Source organism: Theropithecus gelada, chromosome 4 (assembly GCF_003255815.1).
Source record: "Theropithecus gelada isolate Dixy chromosome 4, Tgel_1.0, whole genome shotgun sequence".
NCBI lineage: Eukaryota > Metazoa > Chordata > Mammalia > Primates > Cercopithecidae > Theropithecus > Theropithecus gelada.
In genome coordinates, this window is record NC_037671.1 from 38,985,019 (window position 1) to 39,006,514 (window position 21,496).

General features: G+C 50.0%; 1 protein-coding gene and 1 pseudogene across 19 annotated transcripts; both read left to right on the top strand.

Moving 5' to 3' along the window:
• The first annotated feature begins 1,402 nt into the window (after positions 1-1,402).
• LOC112623749 lies at positions 1,403-2,873 on the top strand (annotated as a pseudogene). The gene has a single exon (XR_003119196.1). The product of XR_003119196.1 is annotated as a cytosol aminopeptidase pseudogene (transcript).
• A 1,226-nt stretch (positions 2,874-4,099) lies between these two features.
• Positions 4,100-14,904, top strand: CDKN1A (cyclin dependent kinase inhibitor 1A). 18 transcript variants are annotated; one of them, XM_025384398.1, is made up of 4 exons: positions 4,130-4,164; positions 5,538-5,569; positions 11,621-12,070; positions 13,305-14,904. In XM_025384398.1, the coding sequence occupies exons 3-4, from the start codon at positions 11,626-11,628 to the stop codon at positions 13,352-13,354; spliced, it is 495 nt and encodes a 164-aa protein (XP_025240183.1). In that variant the 5' UTR covers positions 4,130-4,164; positions 5,538-5,569; positions 11,621-11,625; the 3' UTR covers positions 13,355-14,904. The 18 variants fall into 18 exon arrangements, with proteins under 18 accessions (XP_025240182.1, XP_025240173.1, XP_025240183.1 ...); XM_025384396.1 differs by having other exon boundaries at positions 4,159-4,210; positions 5,424-5,569; XM_025384395.1 differs by lacking the exon at positions 4,130-4,164 and adding an exon at positions 4,177-4,210 and having other exon boundaries at positions 5,332-5,569.
• The last annotated feature ends 6,592 nt before the right edge of the window (positions 14,905-21,496 follow it).

Below are 21,496 nucleotides of genomic sequence, written 5' to 3' on the forward strand. Positions count from 1 at the left end.
CTTCCTTCAAGCAAAACTCTTATGTGTTTTCTGGGAAACCTACCTAAGATATCCACTAAAATACAGATAATTACTAAATTCCAAGGGATGCCTTTCCTGGGGATGTTTGCACAGCAATTATCATTATAACTAATATTCATGGAGTGATTTCTATGTGCCAGGCTAAGCACTTTGCTTTTAAGATCACATTTAATGAGGAACAGAGCCTCACAGTAAGAATACACGTCTTTTCTTTTCTTTTATTTATTTATTTTTTTGAGACAGTGTTTTGCTCTTGTTGCCCAGGCTGGAGTGCAATGGCACAATCTCGGCTCACTGCAACCTCCGCCTCCCGAGTTCAAGCGATTCTCCTGCCTCAGCCTCCCAAGTAGCTGAGATTATAGGCATGTACCACCATACTTGGCTAATTTTTGAATTTTTAGCAGAGACGGGGGTTTCATCATGTTTCATCATGTTGGTCAAGCTGGTCTCGAACTCCTGACCTCAAATTATCTGCCTGCCTCAGCCTCCCAACGTGCTGGAATTACAGGTGTGAGCCACCATGCCAGGCCTATTTATTTATTTATTTATTTATTTTTGAGATGGAGTTTCGCTCTGTCACCCAGGCTGGAGTGCAATGGCGCAATCTTGGCTCACTGCAACCTCCGCCTCCCAGGTTCAAGCAATTCTCCTGCCCTAGTCTCCCAAGTAGCTGGGATTACAGGTGCCTGCCACTATGCCTGGCTAATTTTTTGTAGTTTTTAGTAGAGACGGGTTTCACCATGTTGGCCAGGCTGGTCTCAAAGTCCTGAACTCAGGTGATCCACCTGCCTTGGCCTCTCAAGTGCTGGGATTACAGGCATGAGCCACCATGCCTGGCCAGGCCTATTTATTTTTATTTTCAATTTTTTTTCAGGCTAGTCAAATAAAGCAGTGGGAGTGGAGAAGGAGCAAATAAACCTGTAACTGGTTGTGATCAATTAGTTGTAAACACCACTGCACTCAGACCAACCTAAAGAAATGAATTTCTAATGGTGAAATTTCAGGCTTAGGCAGTAGTAGGCTTGGGAATCTGGAAGTGTTTGTGTTGCACAAATTCTGTCACAAATTTCCCTGCCTTAATGTATGCTCAGTCCTGATCCTTATGTTGACTGGGTAAAGCTCCCAGCAGGTCAGGGTGTTAGTTCTCAAAGTTATTCTTCTAAAAAAAAAAAAAAAAAAAAAGCCAGGCGTGGTGGCTCACGCCTGTAATCTCAGCACTTTGGAGCACTTTGGGAGGCAGAGGCAGGTGAATCACCTGAGGTCAGGAGTTGGAGACCAGCCTGGCCAACATGGTGAAATCCTGTCTCTACTAAAATACAAACATTAGGCGGGGTGAGTCGTCATCCGACGTCTGGCCGTGAGATGTTTCGGGAGCTGGGGTCTCTCCGCCGCAGACATGACGAAGGGCCTTGTTTTAGGAATCTATTCCCAAGAAAAAGAAGACGGTGTGCCAACGTTCACAAGTGCAGGAGAGAATTTTGATAAATTGATAGCTGGAAAGCTGAGAGGAACTTTGAACATATCTGGACCACCTCTGAAGGCAGGCAAGACTTGAACCTTTTATGGTCTGCATCAGGACTTCCCCAGCGTGGTGCTAGTTGGCCTCAGCATAAAGGCAGCCAGAATCGACAAACAGGGAAACTGGCGTAAAGGCAAAGAAAACATCAGCGCTGCTCTTGCAGCGGGATGCAGGCAGATTCAAGACCTGGAGCTCTCTTCCGTGGAGGTGGATCCCTGTGGAGACACTCAGGCTGCTGAGGAGGGAGCGGTGCTTGGTCTCTATGAATACGATGACCTAAAGCAAAAGAAGAAGATGGCCATGTCGGCGAAGCTCTATGGAAGTGGGGCTCAGGAGGCAGAAAGGAGTCCTGTTTGCTTGTGGGCAGAACTTGGCACGCCACTTGATGGAGACACAAGCCAATGAGATGATGCCAACCAGATTTGCTGAAATTATTGAGAAGAATCTCAAAAGTGCTAATAGTAAAACTGAGGTTCATATCAGATGCAGGTCTTGGATTGAGGAACAGGCAATGGGACCATTCCTCAGTGTGGCCAAAGGATCTGACGAGCCCCCAGTCTTCTTGGAAATTCACTACAAAGGCAGCCCCAATGCAAACGAACCACCCCTGGTGTTTGTTGGGAAAGGAATTACCTTTGACAGTGGTGGTATCTTCATCAAGGCTTCTGCAAATATGGACCTCATGAGGGCTGACATGGGAGGAGCTGCAACTATATGCTCAGGCATCGTGTCTGCTGCAAAGCTCAATTTGCCCATTAATATTACAGGTCTGGCCCCTCTTTGTGAAAATATGCCTAGCAGCAAGGTCAACAAGCTGGGGGATGTTGTTAGAGCCAGAAACGGGAAGACTATCCAGGTTGATAACACTGATGCCGAGGAGAGGCTCATACTGGCTGATGCGCTCTGTTACGTGCACATGTTTAACCCGAAGATCATCCTTAATGCCACCACCTTAACATTAAGGTGTAGCTTTGGGGTCAGGTGCCACTGGGGTCTTTACCAATTTATCCTGGCTCTGGAACAAGCTCTTTGAGGCCAGCATTGAAACAGGGGACTGCATCTGGAGGATGCCTCTCTTCAAACATTATACAAGACAGATTGTAGATTGCCAGCTGGCGGATGTTAACAACATTGGAAAATATAGATCTGCGGGGGCATGTACAGCTGCGGCATTCCTGAAAGAATTCGTGACTCATCCTAAGTGGGCACATTTAGACACAGCAGGCATGATGACCAACAAAGATGAGGTTCCCTATCTACGGAAAGGCATGACCGGGAGGCCCACAGAACTCTCATAGAGTTCTTACTTAGTTTCAGTCAAGACAATGCTTAGTTCAGATACTCAAAAATGTCTTCATTCTGTCTTAAATTGGACAGTTGAACTTAAAAGGTTTTTGAATGAATGGATGAAAATCTTTTAAAGGAGACAAAGGATGGTATTTAAAAATGTAGAACACAATGAAATTTTTATGCCTTGATTTTTTTTTTCATTTTACACAAAGATTTATGTGTTTTTTTTTTTTTTTTTTTTTTTGTTTTTTTTTTGAGATGGAGTCTCGCTCTGTCGCCCAGGCTGGAGTGCAGTGGCGCCATCTCGGCTCACTGAAACCTCTGCCTCCTAGGTTCAAGTGATTCTCCCCTCTCAGCCTCCTGCATAGCTGGGACTACAGACACCCACCACCATGCCCAGCTGATTTTTGCATTTTTAGCAAAGATGGGGTTTCACCGTGTTGGCCAGGCTGGTCTCAAACTCCTGACCTTGTGATCCACCCGCCTCGACCTCCCAAAGTGCTGGGATTACAGGTATGAGCCACCAAGCCCAGCCAGTATGTTTTTAATTGAGAAGCAAAATTGTACTTCAGATTTGTGATGCTAGGAACATGAGCAAACTGAAAATTACTATGCACTTGTCAGAAACAACAAATCCAACATTTTGTGCAAAAAAAAAAACAAAAAAAAAAAACAAGCATTAGCTGGGCACGGTGGCGCATGCCTGTAATCCCAGCTACTTGGGAGGCTGAGGCAGAAGAATTGCTTGAACCCGGGAGGCAGAGACTGCAATGAGCTGAGATTGCACCACTGCTGACTTGGTCTCAAAAAACAAAACAAAACAGAAAACTAAAATGAAAACAAAAAGCCAAGGCTGCTTCTGCTCAATAATGTTCTATCTTAGTTCCGCCTCTTCTCTGGGGTCTCACTTCTTGGGAGCCTGTGTGGAGGTGAATTCCTCTGAAAGCTGACTGCCCCTATTTGGGACTCCCCAGTCTCTTTCTGAGAAATGGTGACATTGTTCCCAGCACTTCCTCTCCCTTCCTAGGCAGCTCCTGCAGCCACCACTGAGCCTTCCTCACATCCTCCTTCTTCAGGTTTGGGCTTTCCACCTTTCACCATTCCCCTACCCCACGCTGCTCCACCGCAGTCTGGGGAGGGGGCTGGTCTGGGTGCTCTTGTCCCCCATGCTGAGCCTCCCTCCATCCCTATGCTGCCGGCTTCCTGGGAACATGCTTGGGCAGCAGGCTGTGGCTCTGATTGGCTTTCTGACCATCAGGAACATGTCCCAACATGTTGAGCTCTGGCATAGAAGAGGCTGGTGGCTATTTTGTCCTTGGACTGCCTGTTTTCAGGTGAGGAAGGGGATGGTAGGAGACAGGAGACCTCTAGAGACCCCAGGTAGACCTTGGCCTGTTACTCTCAATAGGGTATGTGATCTGCCGGCAGATCCTTGGGACAGGGCTGGGATCTGGTGCATGTGTGCTTGTGTGAATGTGTGCTGGGAGTCAGATTTTGTGTGTGACTTCTAACAACCTGCTCCCTTGCCTTCCTCAGGGCAGAGGTCCTCCCTTAGAGTGTGTCTGTGTACACATTCAAGTGCATGGTTGCAAATTTTTTTTTTAAAGCACTGAATAGTACTAGACACTTAGTAGGTACTTAAGAAATATTGAATGTGGTGGTGGTGGTGAGCTAGAAATTATAAAAAAAAAATTATTTCCCAAAAACAACAACAAAAAGAATTATTTCATTGTGAAGCTCAGTACCACAAAACTGTAAATAATTCATTATAAGCCTTTATTAAAAAAATTTTTTTCCCCCAAAGTAAACAGACAATGTCTAGTCTATTTGAAATGCCTGAAAGCAGAGGGGCTTCAAGGCAGTGGGAGGAGATGCCTATCCTCTGCTGGACATTTGACAACCCACCCTTTGGATGGTTTGGATGTATAGGAGGGAACGTGCAGATAGCAGTGGGGCTTAGAGTGGGGTCCTGAGGCCGTGCTGTGGCCTTTCTGGGGTTTAGCCACAATCCTGGCCTGACTCTAGGACCAGGCAGGCCGAGGGGGTCTGCTGCTGTGTCCTCCCACCCCTATGGGCTCCCATTCCCACAGCAGAGGAGAAAGAAGCCTGTCCTCCCCGAGGTCAGCTGCGTTAAAGGAAGAAGACTGGGCATGTCTGGGCAGAGATTTCCAGACTCTGAGCAGCCTGAGATGTAAGTAATTGTAGCTGCTCCAAGCCTGGGTTCTGTTTTTTAGTGGGATTTCTGTTCAGATGAACAATCCACCCTCTGCAATTTTTTAAAAGCAAAACTGCAAATGTTTCAGGCTCAGAAAGGAGGCAAAGGTGAAGTCCAAGGGAGGGCAGGGGTGTGCGGTAGATGGGAGCAGATAGACTTGTCATTCATCTCTGTGTCTGTCAGAAGCACCAGTAGACACTTCCAGAGTTGTCCTTTATTTATGTCATCTCCATAAACCATCTGCAAATGAGGGTTATTTGGCATTTTTGTCATTCTGGAGCCACAGAAATAAAGGATGACAAGCAGAGAGTCCTGGGCAGGAGGCAAAAGGCCTGTGTTCCAACTATAGTCATTTCTTTGCTGCATGATCTGAGTTAGGTCACTAGACTTCTCTGAGCCCCAGTTTCCCCAGAAGCGTACAGGGGCCATGTGGGGAGTATTCAGGAGACAGACAGCTCACTCGTCAAATCCTCCCCTTCCTGGCCAACAAAGCTGCTGCAACCACAGGGGTTTCGTCTGTTGAGGTGAGTGTAGGGTGTACAGAGATTGGTTCAATGTCCAATTCTTCGGTTTCCCTGGAGATCAGGTTGCCCTTTTCTGGTAGTGTCTCCAATTCCCTCCTTCCTGGAAGCATGTGACAATCAACAACTTTGTATACTTAAGTTCAGTGGACCTCAATTTCCTCATCTGTGAAATAAACGGGACAGGAAAAGCATTCCGGCCTCAGGATGCTTTGTTGGGGTGTCTAGGTGCTCCAGATGCTTCTGGGAGAGGTGACCTAGTGAGGGATCAGTGGGAATAGAGGTGATATTATAGAACTTTTCTGGAAATTGCAGAGAGGTGCATCGTTTTTATTATTTATGAATTTTTATTTATTAATGTCATCCTCCTGATCTTTTCAGCTGCATTGGGTAAATCCTTGCCTGCCAGGTCGGACTCCCCGACCCCCAGAGTGGGTCAACGGTGGGCCAGAAAGAGGGCTCATTCTAACAGTGCTGTGTCCTCCTGGGGAGTGCCAACTCATTCTCCAAGTAAAAAAGCCAGATTTGTGGCTCACTTCGTGGGGAAATATGTCCAGCGCACCAACGCAGGCGAGGGACTGGGGGAGGAGGGAAGTGCCCTCCTGCAGCACGCGAGGTTCCGGACCGGCTGGCCTGCTGGAACTCGGCCAGGCTCAGCTGGCTCGGCGCTGGGCAGCCAGGAGCCTGGGCCCCGGGGAGGGCGGTCCCGGGCGGCGCGGTGGGCCGAGCGCGGGTCCCGCCTCCTTGAGGCGGGCCCGGGCGGGGCGGTGGTATATCAGGGCCGCGCTGAGCTGCGCCAGCTGAGGTGTGAGCGGCTGCCGAAGTCAGTTCCTTGTGGGGCCAGAGCTGGGCGCGGATTCGCCGAGGCACCGAGGCACTCAGAGGAGGTGAGAGAGCGGCGGCAGACAACAGGGGACCCCGGGCCGGCGGCCCAGAGCCGAGCCGAGCGTGCCCGCGTGTGTCCGTGCGTGTCCACGAGGATGCGTGTTCGCGGGTGTGCGCTGCGTTCACAGGTGTTTCTGTGGCAGGTGAATGACGGGCGTGGATCGGTGCGCGCTCGGCTTGCGCACACGGTATCTGTAAGTGCGCTGGTGACGGGGGTCGGGATGTGCCGGAGACCCCGGGCAGAGAGCGGGATTACCAGTACAGGGATCCCCGGTCACGCTCCCCGCCCCTGGAAACCCAGCTGGGGCGAGGGAGGGCGTGGACCGGACTGCTCTGAGAGCTCGCCTTTGGCTGCGGTTGGCTGCGGGCCCCAGGCGCAGTTTGCTCGCGGCCTGGGGATGAAGTCCGTGTCCCTGGAGGGGCCCAGGAGGGGCGAGGAAAGCGGAGTGGAGTAAATTCGTCTAGGATCGGTCCTAGGCGGCTCTCGGATCCAACTGGCGCCGCCCTGGCCCAGGTCCCAGGTTCAGGTCCTCTACGCCACTGTGTCCACCACCTGGCTGGGCACTGAGGTCAGCGCGGGCTGTTTCCCGGCCCTTGGGAGTGTGCCAGGACACGTCCCCTAAGGACAAGCGAGGAGGTGACTCATTGTGACAAGGAGACCCCAGGGAACGGACTGTATGAGGTCAGAACCCCGCCCGGGAAGGGGTACAGTGGGACTCCCGAAGCCCTCTCCCCTGCCCCGCCGCGGTCTCCGTCCTCCCATCGGCACAGTGACCTATTTGGCTGGAACAGCTTGTTCCCAGGGAAGCAGGGCACCGGAGGTCCAGGACACCGCGTCGGGTCCCCGCTTCGCTAGGGGTCGGGGAGTCACGACTCTGCGCTGGGCGGGCTCCAACCAGCCTGTCAGTCGGGGAAGGGCAAGGGTCTCCTCTAACTCTTTCCCACCGCGGCCGGGAGAATCACGGCCCAGCCTGCCCTCGGGTCGGGGCGCTGGACTCCGGGGCGAGAGCAGAGCCCACGCCTGGGTGGGAGGTGGTAAGGGGTCAGGTCTTTGCGGGGTGGGGATTCTGGGGGGCACGACGCTGCTCAGGGCCTCCATCAGCTGCCTCGGTGGCGCCCCGACCTAGCCCAGATTCCCTCTCGGAAAGCGACAGGGCTGAGCGGAGCAGGGGGGCGAGTCGCCCCCTGGGGCGCCGCCGCCTGGCGCGGATCACAGCGCATCCTCTCCGTCCAGAACCCCTGGGGGACACTTGCGCCCTCTTCGTGCGGAAAAGCATCTTGGAGCTGGGTTTGGAACTTGGGGCGCCCAGGCAGCTTCCCCTCTCCTTCCCTCCCTCCACGTCGCGTTTCTGGGAGGACTTGCGAGCGGTTTTGTTTTCGTTGCTCCCGTCTATTTTTATTTTCCAGGGATCTGACTCATCCCATGCTTTGGGCGTGGAGATAAGGTGGAGGGGCCGGCTCCCGGCGCGCGTGTGTGTGTGTGTGCGCGCGCGCGTGTGTGCGTGTGTGTGTGTGTGTCAGAGACGGCAGAAGAGCGCGCGGTTTCCCAACAGCGGCGGGAGTTTCGGAAGCCTGGCCGGCTCAGCGTGACGTGTTCGCGGCGCCCCCCCGCTGTCCCCTCCCATGCTCCCCCTCCCCACCCCAGGGTGACGCGCAGCCGGAGTGGAAGCAGAGTTTTGGCGGGCGAGCAGCGCCTTGCAGGAAACTGACTCATCACTACTCCCTCCCGCAGTCCGAGGCTCTGCCCACGCACCTCCCACCCCGCGCGTGATTTCCTGGAGGCCGGCGCCCCCTCCCGGCCCTGGCGGGAATAGCACACCGGCTTTCCCGCGGAGTGGGGCTGGCCGGCGCGAACCGCCGCGGCTACTCCGAGAATAACCCCTATGCCATTACCACCCCTTCAAAGGAGCACTCCTTAGATTCAACAGTATTTACTGAGCTCTTACTGGAAATTAAAATATGGCTGAAGTCTAAGGCAGCAAAGCCAATAAAGGAGGCTATTTTCAGTTGTTTGTAAAACACGGGTTTACGTTTCTGTTTTCTTTGGGCTGAAAGTTATTATGACAATGAGCATGAGAGCAGATTTTGATGGGGGAGAAGAGGCCTATAAGAGCCATAAGAGAAGGATGGGTGGTAGAAGAGGAGAGGATACCTGCCTAGATCCTAGTCCTGTCTTGAGCTCCCGGGAGCCAGGGAATATCCAGCTCCTTGATGAAGCCCTAGGCGGGCTCCTCCTCCTTGTGCCTATGATGTATTGAGACCAAGAATGTCCATTTCAAACACACCAGTGTGTCCCCCTTTGGCTGGCACCCCAAGAGTGCCCATCTGAGGAACGGTGCCAAACACTTGCTTGAAACTTCAATTTGGATTAAGTTGGTCTCAAGAGGCAGGGATTTTTCAAAATCTATATTTTGAAAAAGCTCCCTAGGTGCTTCTTTCTTTTCTTTCTTTTCTCTTTCTTTCTTTCTTTCTTTCTTTCTTTCTTTCTTTCTTTCTTTCTTTCTTTCTTTCTTTCTTTCTTTCTCTCTTTCTCTCTTTCTCTCTTTCTTTCTTTTTTACAGAGTCTCACTCTGTCACCCAGGCTGGAGTGCAATGGCACCATCCTGGACTCAAGCAGTCCTCCTGTTTCATCCTCCCAAGTAACTGGGACCACAGGTGTGACCCTCCATGCCCAGCATTTTTTTTTTTTTTTTTTGAGACGGAGTCTCACTCTTGCCCAGGCTGGAGTATAGTGGCATGATCTTAGCTCACTGCAACCTCCACCTGCTGGGTTCAAGCAATTCTCCTGCCTCAGCCTCCCAAGTAGCTGGGGCTACAAGTGTGCACCACCACGCCTGGCTAATTTTTGTAATTTTAGTAGAGATGGGGTTTTGCCATCTTGGCTAGGCTGGTCTTGAACCCCTGACCTCAGATGATCTGCTCGCCTTGGCATCCTAGAGTGCTGGGATTACAGATGTGAGCCACTGCACCCAGCCACCGAGCTAATTTTTATTTACTTTTATTTTTAGTAGAGACAGGGTCTCACTGTGTTGCCCAAGCTAATCTTGGACCCTTGGGCTCAAATGATTCTCCCATCTGTGCCTCCCAGAGTGTTAGGATTACAGGCATGAGCCACTGCCCCTGGCCTCCCCAAGTGATTCTGATGGGCCTCTCTGGTTAAGAAACCTCAAAATTAGAGAGGGAGTGGGGTTCAACACTAGAGCACAGGACTCAGGGCAAACAGGCCTGGGTTCAGATCCTGGCTGTGCCACTTGTGAACTGTGTGATGTTGGGCAAGTCACTTAACTTCTCTGAGACTTGGTTGCCTCTTCTGTATAAAGGGAGCTAATAGATATCCACTTTTTAGGAGGACTGATATTTTTAAACTGCTTAGAACAGCCCCCAAACATAAAAATATATAAATAAATCCCAACTCATGCCTAGCGGAGGGTGGACAGAGGTTATTTGAGGGCTCTGTCCACTGTACTGGGTGACCCCTTTATAGGACAGTGGCCTTTGGCCTTTTTAGCTGTATGACTTAGGGGCAAGTCTCATATCTCTTCCATCTCCTGCCGTTTAAACTTGGTGTGAAGTTACCAAGAGCCTCCTCTTCCAACCAGCTGGGACGTGAAACTGTGGGCTGCACTGATCACAAGCAGTGGGGTGAGGTGGGGTGGAGCAGATGTGGCATGTGTCCCGGGCTTCCTGCCTCAGGAGGACTCAGCAGAGCTTTCCCCCCCCCAGAGCCTGCAAGCTGGGACTTGTCCCTAGGAAAACCCAGTTGCTGCCAAGGTCGTGCAGTCACTCAGCCCTGGAGTCAAGCCAGAGCAGGCAGGTAGGTGCCAGGGCTCCCTCATGGGCAAACTCACCCTCCGTTTTCCCTCTCCTGAAGTGGGAGGAGAGGAGCCAGGTAGACCAGCCACCTTTAATTTTCTTTGCCTGCAAAACGGGTTCCTTGGACACAGGCAACACGGGGCAGAGGCTGCCAGGTGTCTAGACTTCAGATCACCTGATGTGCCTGGCAGGATGTGGCTCAGCCTGGGAGAAATCATCCCTTGCGCTGCCCCGCCCGGCCCCTCCTTACCCCTAGGCCACCCGCCTGACGACATCCTTGGGAAAGGCCCTCAGCCTACAGCACCTGTCAGCTGCTGTCTGAAGGAGGTAGTTGGCAGGGGGAAGTGATAGGGAGGAGGCTCAATAAAACTGAAGGCAGAGAGGAATAATCATACTTCTGTTTTCCATGCACTTCTGTATACGAAGTGCTGCTGGCACGTTACCTACATTAACTCAGTTAATTCTCATGTCTATCCTCTGAGACAGTAATATCCCCATTTTATAGACAAGGAAAATAGAGCTCAGACAAGTTAAGTTGCTTGCCCACGGTCACCTAGTAAAACCTGGACTCCAACCCAGATGATCTGAGTCCAGAGCTCTCCTGCTTAACCACCAAGACACAGCCTTTCACTCAGCTCTGTTCTGTCTGCCTTGCGCATGGACTTCCTGATCAATTGCTTGAGTATGTGTCCGTAGCCATGCTCTTTAAACTTGCACGTGGCCCATTTAAGGGTGAGGAAACTGAGACCTAGAGATATTAAGTGGTTTTTTAAAGCTTACGTAGTAACTGGCAGAGCTAGGACCACAACCCGGGTGTTTTTTGCCCCAAAGTCCAGGGTAATTTTACTTGGTCGAGCAGGGTTACCCTACTTGGGGATCTGGGTAGGGGGATTCAGGAGGCTGGAGGAACTGTCCGACTGTTTCTTCTTCTGAGAATTGACCGCCTGGCCACGGCTAGGATTAGGAAACTGCTGGACTCTGGCAATTCACATGTATTTGAGGGGCATTCACACCCATGAGGGACACCTCTGGGGGGGAAACAAATTGATTTTAGCTGAAAATACCTGGTGGCAAACAGGACCCTGGTCCTTGCTCTTGCAGTAAATTTGCCTTTGTTGACATTAGCTTGCCCTTCAGTTGCCTGCTCTGCCAGTGACCTTGGGGTGCCAGGCTGGCTGCGCTCTGCTGGTGGGGGTCAGGCCTCCTGTGGGAAGGATGCAGGAAGACCAGCTGGAAGGAGCGAGAGAGACCCTCTGGTAGGAAGACGTCACCTGAGGTGACACAGCAAAGCCCGGCCAGGTAACATAGTGTCCAGTCTCCACGGTGACCAGGGCCTTCCTTGTGTCTCTGCTGCAGGCGCCATGTCAGAACAGGCTGGCAGTGTCCGTCCGAACCCATGCGGCAGCAAGGCCTGCCGCCGCCTCTTCGGCCCAGTGGACAGCGAGCAGCTGAGCCGCGACTGTGATGCGCTAATGGCGGGCTGTATCCAGGAGGCCCGTGAGCGATGGAACTTCGACTTTGTCACCGAGACACCACTGGAGGGTGACTTCGCCTGGGAGCGTGTGCAGGGCCTTGGCCTGCCCAAGCTCTACCTTCCCACAGGGCCCCGGCGGGGTCGCGATGAGTTGGGAGGAGGCAGGCGGCCTGGCACCTCGCCTGCTCTGCTGCAGGGCACAGCAGAGGAAGACCATGTGGACCTGTCGCTATCTTGTACCCTTGTGCCTCGCTCAGGGGAGCAGCCTGAAGAGTCCCCAGGTGGACCTGGAGACTCTCAGGGTCGAAAACGGCGGCAGACCAGCATGACAGGTGAGGACATGTGCAGGGAAGGACGTTGTAAGGGACCAGGATTCTCAGAATCCATGATCCAAGGGCTGACCTGTCTGGTCCTAGTCCAGAGTGCTCCTTAGGTAGAAGGAAACAGGCCCAGAGAGGGGAAGCAACCTCCCTGAGGTCACGCAGCAAGTAGGCAGCAAAGACCAACTAGCTAACATTTATTGGGAATGTTCATTATGCCAGGCCCTTTGCCAAGCTTCTAAGGTAGATTTATTTAGTCCTTGTAGCAATGTTATACCATAAGACATTCTTGTCACCCTTCCCGCCGTTCTTTTTGAGACAGGTGTCTTAACTCTGTTGGCCAGACTGGAGTGCAGTGTTGTGATCATGGCTTACTGCAACTTCAAACTCCTGGGCTCAAGCGATCTTCCTGCCTCAGCCTCCTGGGTAGCTGGGAAGCTGGGACTACAGGCGCACACCACTATGCCCGCTAATGCACACCACTATGCACAACACTAATTTTTTGAGTTGGGGTAGAGACAAGGTCTCACCATGTTGCCTGGGCTGGTCTTGAACTCCTGAGCCCAAGCAATCCTCCTGCCTCAGCCTCCCAAAGTGTTGTGATTACAGGCATGAGCCACCATGCCCGGCCCCTTGCCATCCTTTTAGGGCAAGAAAACCAGGCTCAGAGAGGTAGAGTGATTTGTCTAAGGTCTCAAAGGGAATTTGCAGTTGGGTCAGGACTGATTATAATAACAACTACTAACGTTTCTATGGGCCCGGCATTGTGCTGAACACTTTCATGGATTTCGTAACAGAATCCCTAGATCGCCACTGTTCAGTGGAACTCTGCAGGGATGGGAGTGTCCGTCCGGCGCGGGGGCCACGAGCCACATACGGCTGTTGTGCATTTGACACACAGCTCATGTGACTGAGGAACTGAATTGTTCATTTGATTTGATTTTAGTCTGTTTAAACAAGCACACAGAGCTAGTAGTGGCTCCTCTACTGGGCAGCTTGGCTTAGAGCAGACCCATGGGTGCAGGTGTGGTGACTGACAAAATCACATCCATGAAGCATGGTGGGACACTCCGTAAATACCCCTTAAGAGACAGAGTGAGCGTTCCCCGAGTTCTTGCTATCCTCAGCAGTCAGCCCTGTCGGCCGCAGGGAAGGGTGTCCTGGCCTCCTGCTGTCTGCCTTGGGTGGGCAGCTCTACCGCGTCCTCTTCCTCTTGGCCTGGCTGACTTCTACTCTCTCTCCTCAGATTTCTACCACTCCAAACGCCGGCTGATCTTCTCCAAGAGGAAGCCCTAATCAGCCCACAGGAGGCCTGCAGTCCTGGAAGCGCGAGGACCTCAAAGGCCCTCTCTACATCTTCTGCCTTAGTCTTTAAGTTTGTGTGTCTTAATTATTATTTGTGTTTTAATTTAAACACCTCCTCATGTACATACCCTGGCTGCCCCCTGCCCCCCAGCCTCTGGCCTTAGAATTATTTAAACAAAAACTAAGCAGTTGAATGAGAGGTTCCTAAGAGTGCTGGGCATTTTTATTTTATGAAATACTATTTAAAGCCTCCTCATCCCATGTTCTCCGTTTCCTCTCTCCTGGAGGTCGGGTGGGCCGGCTTCATGCCAGCTACTTCCTCCTCCCCACTCGTCGGCTGGGTGGTACCCTCTGGAGGGGTATGGCTCCCTCCCCTCGTTGTCACAGGGGTTATGAAATTCACCCCCTTTCCTGGACACTCAGAACTGAATTCTTTTTAATTTGAGAAGTAAACAGATGGCACTTTGAAGGGGCCTCACTGAGTGGGGGCATCATCAAAAACTTTGGAGTCCCCTCACCTCCTCTAAGGTTGGGCAGGGTGACCCTCAAGTGAGCACAGCCTAGGGCTGAGCTGGGGACTTGGTACCCTCCTGGCTCTTGATACCCCCCTCTGTCTTTTGAAGGCAAGGGGAAGGTGGGGTCCTGGAGCAGACCACCTCGCCTGCCCTCATGGCCCCTCTGACCTGCACTTGGGAGCCCGTCTCAGTGTTGGACCTTTTCCCTCTTTGGCTCCCCCTGTAACTTTTGAGGAGCCCCAGCTACCCTTCTTCTCCAGCTGGACTCTGCAGTTCCCCTCTGCTGCTCTCCCTCCCTCTTGTCCTTTTCCTCCAGTACCCTCTCAGCTCCAGGTGGTTCTGAGGTGCCCGTCCCACCCCCATCCCCAGCTCAATGGACTGGAAGGGGAAGGGACACACAAGAAGGGCGCCCTAGTTCTACCTCAGGCAGCTCAAGCAGCGACTCCCCCTCCTCTTTTAGCTCTGGGATGAGGGTCCTGTGTGGTGGCACAGGCCCCCTTGAGTGGGGTTATCTCTGTGTTAGGGGTGTATGCCATCATACACCCCATGGGAGTAGATCGTTCTAGGAGGGAGACACTGGCCCCTCAAATCGTCCAGCGACCTTCCTCATCCACCCCATCCCTCCCCAGTTCATTGCACTTTGATTAGCAGCTGAACAAGGAGTCAGACATTTTAAGATGGTGGCAGTAGAGGCTGTAGACAGGGCATGTCACGTGGGCTCCTATGGGGCTGGGAGTGGTTGTCTTTCCTGGCACTAACGTTGAGTCCCTGGAGGCACTGAAGTGCTTAGTGCACTTGGGGTGTTGGGGTCTGACCCCAAACACCTTCCAGCTCCTGTAACATACTGGCCTGGACTGTTTTCTCTCAATTCTCCATGTGTCCTGGTTCCCCTGTCTCTCCACCTAGACTGTAAACCTCTCGAGGGCAGGGACCACACCCTGTACTGTTCTGTGTCTTTCACAGCTCCCCACAGTGCTGAATATACAGCAGGTGCTCAATAAATGATTCTTAGTGACTTTACTTGTACTATTACTATTGTGGTCATTATACCTTATTATAAGAATAAATAAATGGGCTTTTGGGAAGGGTTTCATAATTTAAAAAATAATTTTAAAAATTAAGCATTTAAATTTAGAGAATGCAGAAAACTTAGCAAACAGAAAGACTATGCTGCAGAAAACAAACAACAACAAAACAAAAACTACTGTCACACCTCTGCAAAGATCACCACTGTCAACATTTTGGTTTGTTGTGTAATCTTTTTGTAAAGAATATATTACAGCTTAACATCATTACTCATCAGATAAATGCAAATTAAGATACCACAATAAGATACCACCATATACTTACCAGAATGACTAAAATTAAAAAGACTGACAATGCCAAGTGTTGACAAGGTTGTAGAGCAATTGGAGCTCTTATTTAAAAAACTGTTTGGGCCAGGTGCAGTGGCTCACACCTATAATCCCAGCACTTTGGGAGGCTGAGGCAGGCAGATCACTTGAGGTCAAGAGTTTGGGACCGGCCTGGCCAACATGGTGAAATCCCTGTCTCTACTAAAAATACAAAAATTAGCTGGGCATGGTGGTGCACGCTTGTAATCCCAGCTACTTGGGAGGCTGAGGTGGGAGGATCGCTTGAACCCAGGAGGCAGAAGTTGCAGTCAGCTGAGATCACACCACTGTACTCCAGCCTCTTCCAGGGTGACAGAGTGAGATTCATCTCAAATAAATAAATAAATAAATACAAACTGTTTGACAATATCTTCTAAAGATGCCTACCTTCATGGCTACCTCATGACCCAGTAATTCTATTCCTAGATCTGTTCTCGAGAGAAATGAGTTCATATTTCCACTGAAAGACACGTAAGAATGTTCTACACAGTGACTCACACCTACAATCCCAGCACTTTGGGAGGCTGAGGCATGAGGAGGACTTGAGCCCAGGAGTTTGAGACCAGTTTGGGCAACATAGTGAGACTCTATCTCTACAAAAAAAAAAAAAAAAAAAAAATTAGCCAGGCGTGGCGGAGGGTGCCTGTAGTCCCAGCTACTTGGGAGGCTGAGGTGGGAGGATCACTTGAGGAGCTTGGGAAGTCGAGGCTGCGGTGAGCCCTGACTGCAGCACAGCACTCTAGCCTGGGCAACAGAGTGAGACCTTGTCTGTCTCTCTCAAAAAGGAAAAAAAAAGAAAAAACAAAAAGAATGTTTCCAGCAGCATTATTCTTAACAGACCCAAGCTAGAAATAACTGAAATGTCTATAACAGAATAGATATGCAAATTGTGGTATATTTGTATAGTGGAAAGTTGTCCAACATTCGAAAGAACAAGGTACTTGTTACATGCATCTTCTGGTTATCTATTAATAATTAACCACCCCAAGACTGAGTGGCTTAAAACAATACTCATTTATTTGCTCCCAATACTGCAATTTGGCCCAGAACTACTTTTCAAATGTGGAATAATTCTCTGCTACACAGGGCAGAGCTTTCTGCTAGAATCATAGAGTTCTGAAACGAGAGTCTCCCCGCCCGAGGGGACTTCCAGGGACTTCACACTGTCTGCTTCTCCACAGATAAAAGTCCAGGACCAGAGCATACACTGGGGCGTGTGACCCAAGTGCTTGTCCCATAGCCTGCACCTGTTCCAGAACCCTCTCTCGCTCCGGCCACCGCTTAAACATGGCAGCTTACCAGATCATCCAATAAATGGGCTGGAGTGGTCTTTAGTACACTGCCTCTGAAATCCAAATTAAAAAGTGGTAAGGGGGTGAGGGGCTGGGGGAGGGATAGCATTAGGAGAAATACCTGATGTAAATGACGAGTTGATGGATGCAGCAAAACAACATGGCACATGTATACCTATGTGTCAAACCTGCACGTTGTGCACATGTACCCTAGAACTTAAAGTATAACAAAAAAAAAAAAAAAAAGAAAAAAGAAACAAAGTGGTAAGAAGTGCAAGATACACTAAGTTGTCCTTTACCACAGAGGGAATGACCCAGCAATGCCCCAGTTTATTTGACCACTTAAAACTTTACAAATTTGATAGATCTCTAAATTGTTGTAGGGAAAGTGGATGTGAACCCCTTTTGATCCCCTTTCCTGGCATGGATTGAAAAGAACACACTTGTCGTAGTATTGGCGTCTTACCATCAGAGGCTGTGTAGACCATTATAGTAAGGATACTGTATCTGATCATGGCTGTGATTAGGGCTGCCACGTGGATAATCACCAATCACCATGCTTCAGTTGGTTTTTACAGGGGCAGTATGGGGTGGAACCAATGGAGATAATATAGGGACCACCTCAGTATCCTTTAAGTCTCTGAGGGTTTCACTAATTTCTACCCACCTGGGATATGCTATTACTTCTGATTTACGACCTTGACCAGCGGGATAATTTTAGAGACTTCTACTAAGTCTTTCTTTCCATAATGGCTCTTATTCCACAGATGACAGAGAATGTGAGAATGTGGCAGAATGTGAGAGTTCTGCCATCTGTGAAGTTATGCATCCCAATTTGCACTCAAGGGCTAGGAAATAACCATAGAGTAGGTCCACCGACTCATTGGGAGATGAGCTTGGCTAGAACTCTATTTATCATCTGGCCTTCTATGGTCCCCCTCTCTAAAAGGAGGCTATAATGGCATTTTGGATCACCTGGAAGCAATGAAAGCTCAGACCTTTTATCTAACAGACCTCAAATGATCTGGTTATTCCCTGTTCCACACTGTACAGCTATTCTGGTAAATAGCCAGAGGGCACTTTCGGGAAGAATCAAGGAAACATTTATTTTATATATTTATAGTGGCATTATGGATCTTTCTCTTCCATCAGTGTGTCCTGGGTCAGAACTGGCTCAATGCTGGAAACTAGGTAAGATATTGCAGTTTTCTATCTCGGCAGGTGACATCAGCCTCTGATCACTCACCCTTGATTTTTGTGGTTAAGTCAGGCAAGACTCTCATTAAATGCTCAGCTCTCTTGCCCTAGGGACTCCACTGCTGCAGAGCCCTGCAGATCAAGGAACCCTGGTCACCATTCAGGCCTTGCTGCCTGTCATTGTAATTGTGTCCACCTTGCCTCTGATGATTAAGTGGCCCTATGTGGTCTCTGCTCTTCCAGAACCTTAATGTCTCCATTGACAGTGGCCATGGCATTCCGTGGGAGTATCTCCTCCGTGAACCTGGGCTATGGAGGACAACCAGCACTGAGCTCCTTTCACTAGGCACTTCTTTATTGCTTTGCAAAAGGAAGGCCTTTTGGGCCCTCCTCTCTGAGCCTTCTAATCCCTCATTAGTACTCTTCCAAGGCTGTTTCAGCATTGCTACCTCACTGACTGTCAGCCATCATTGTGTCTAAACCTTAAGGATCAATTCAGTAGCGTGTTAAGACCAGCTCCAGAGGTCTCGCCAGGATGTTAAATTCTGAGTCAAAAGAAGGGTCACTCCATAAAACCCTGTTTATCTAGCTTTGTATTCCTCAGCTCCCCCCGGCCCCAGTCCCACATCCTCAAGATCTCCTCCTATATGTGTTTTCCTGTTCCTACTAATATATATCAACCAGACCTGTAGTTTTTATTGTGAATAAGCTATTTCCTCCAGCAATGGGGACTATATACTTTCCTGCTTGGGCAATGGTAAGACCTGACCCTAATTACTGGTCTAGAATAGGGGTAGGCAAACCATAGTTCATGCACCAGCTGCCTGTTTTTGTATATAAAGTTTTATTGGAATGCACACACACCTATTTGTTTACCTATTGTCCATGGTTGTTTTTGCACTGTCGTTTTAAGAGCAAAAGTAGAATCGAATAGTTGCAACAGAGACCACATGGCCTGCAAATCTAAAATATTTACTCTCTTGCCCTTTAAGAAAATGTTTTTTGATCCTGGTCTAGAGGCAGTGAAGGCAGGAGGGAAGGATCTTGAGGAAGATAAGCATCACCTTGTGAGACATCCACCTCAGGTGAGTCCTTAGCGTGGTCTTTAGGTTATGGGAGATTGTTCTCTAGTAAAGGAAGGGGTCCTTCTACAGGCCTAGAAGGCTCAAGGAAGCTGAGGGTACAAGCTTCTCAAGTGCATCTATCCAAATATCTCCATTCAAGTCCTAGTGCCCCATTCTTTCCCTATCAGAATTCTGACCCTGGGGTAGTAGGTCTGCTGAGGCTGTGCTTTTAGTCTCTCTTGAAACTTCACCCCTTTTACAATCAGATCCTGGGCCTGATTTTCAGCACAGCCTACTCTTGGGCTATGAGAGATAAGGGTCATTTAGAATGCTGTTATGGAGTTCTCCTGTCTTCACAACATACCCTGAGTTGTCTTTCTTCAAGGTTTCTAGGGCAAATAACAAAAGCCAACCAACCCCACAATCCTTATCATTACTATTGCCCTGTATCTTTCAAGTGTTAGACTTATGGCATAAGTCAATGTTGCTCCTGAAATTTTACCTGTGCCTCTTCCCAACCCACTACACACATTGTGGACATTGTGATGCTGTAGTCTGCCAAGGGTTATCACCACCTTACTCACCAACAGCATTTGGATCCACGTTGTCACTTCACTGGTGACTTCTGTTTTCAGAAGCCTATCCTGCTTCTGCCATTTCTGGAAACTGTCTTAGTCACCCCCACCACCCCCACTCCCCAAACAACTTGAGACAAGGACTTGTGTGCAGGTGGATTACCTGGGAGGTAGTCCCTGGAGGCACAGCAGGAAAGTAGAGAATGTAAGAAAGGAGAAGGTCAATAAAGGTGTCAGTGAACAAGTTCCACTGTGTGCAACTGGGGCTTAAACCTGCTAGGGAGCCTCGAGGAAACCGTGTGGAACATACCCTACAATTTTCTCTCTGGAGTACTTATCTGGCTACCTAGGCTACGTATCTGTGGACACTTTCCATCACTGATAGGGCTGCCTCCAGGGCCTAGTCCAGATTGCTCCTCACGGGGTGGAACAAATTCCTGTAATGCTGAAGAAAACCAGAGGGATGAAGACATTTGAGGTGGGAAATCATTAGCCTGCCAGGAATTATCTACCAAAGCTTTAGGTGAACACAGATCCATATCTACCAAAGCTCATGGCCCTAGGAAGTGGTGAGGGGCCAGAATGTCCATGCTGATGACTCCAGATCACACTGCCTGCTCAATACACCAGAAAGGGGAAGTGCCTCGCCCAGGGTCATTGCCGCTGTGACAGTTCTAAGAGGAGGCTTGCAGGGACCTATCTGTTTCTGTGCACCTCCTCAGTCTTTGATGTAATTTAGGTTTTCTCAATCTTACGTAAAGCACTACCCAAATGCAGCTTTGAAGCAAGCTCCCTGACCCTGGTTTTCTGTGGGACTGCCCACCTGCCTAAGCTTCTTGAGCTATTTTGGAGCCAGTAGCTGGAGGCAGGGAGGCTCAGGTCCTAGCTTGCACCTCAGCTCTCACTGCAGGGCCCTAGAATGGAGAATATCTTGCTTCAGGATTTAACAAGCTGTGAAGAGTCTTCAAGCACTTGTAAGGAATTAAAAATTAGTGAGCGTGAAAACTTTCCTAATTGTAAAACAGTTTCACTGCTCTTGATCCTTGTCCATTGATTCTATTTTTGCAAAACCTAGTTCTGAGCACAGTGTTTTTCAGTTCAGTAACATTGTATTTTTCAGTTAGCGCCATCGTTTCCAAACGTGCCTGGATCTAATTTTTTTCCTAGCACTTGGTATGTCCTGGCAGGTTTTTTCCCTGGTGCTGGTGCCGAGGACAAGGCCAAGCTGAGTTCTCACCACCTGCAGGACTCTTTGGCACTCTGGCTGCATCCGAGAGGGTGTGACCACTCTTGCCTTCTCCATGTCCCTTTTATTTCCATGGTGGGGAGCAGGGCCCGTGAGGGTTGGGGGACAAATAAACTGAGGATGCCTTGAGATCCTGAGGGCTGGGTCTTAAAAATCCAACCTCACTCTGTTTTTATAGGAGTGGAGAGAGTCCTTTGCTGGAATGAAGGTCCTGGATTTGTTGCATTTGCCCAAATACAGCAGCAAGCCCTATTGGTCCTATTTTCAGTACATATCCCGAGTCCAGCCACCTTTCATCATGACCTCCACCCCTGCCCTCCGTGGCCAAGCAACTGTCTCTTGTCTGGATTGTGTTAACTCCTCACGGGTCTCCCTGCTGCTGCTTTTGCCTAGTACAGTCTCTTCTCCAGAATGAAAGCAGCAGGGGGCGGGGAGGGGATCCCTTTCAAACCTAAGTCGGTTCGTGTCGCCCTCCAAATGGGCCCATATGGTCTACGGGTCCTGCCTGTTACCTCTCTCTCCATCGCCGCCGCCCGCCCGCACTTCCCTCCCCCGCGTGCTCCCTCCACGGGGCTCTCCTCACTGTTTCTCTTGCACACAAAGCCTGCTCCTGCCTCGCGGCCCCTCTGCCCTCTTCTTCCAGATCTTGTTTCTCACTTGTTCTTTCCAGCATCACCTCCTCAGGCCTCCCCCGAGCACCTCATCTAAAATACACCTCCCACCGCCATTCTAGCCCTTGTCTGCTTTTTCTTCAAAACAATTACCACTGTTTGGCATTATATTACATATGGCTTGTTTTCCCTACAGTTTTCTACATTTTCATGTTTTCTACATTTTCTTATTCTACACT

Excerpts from the sequence above, each read along its gene's own strand:
- CDKN1A (XM_025384388.1), top strand. The coding sequence starts at position 11,626 with ATGTCAGAACAGGCTGGCAGTGTCCGTCCGAACCCATGCGGCAGCAAG.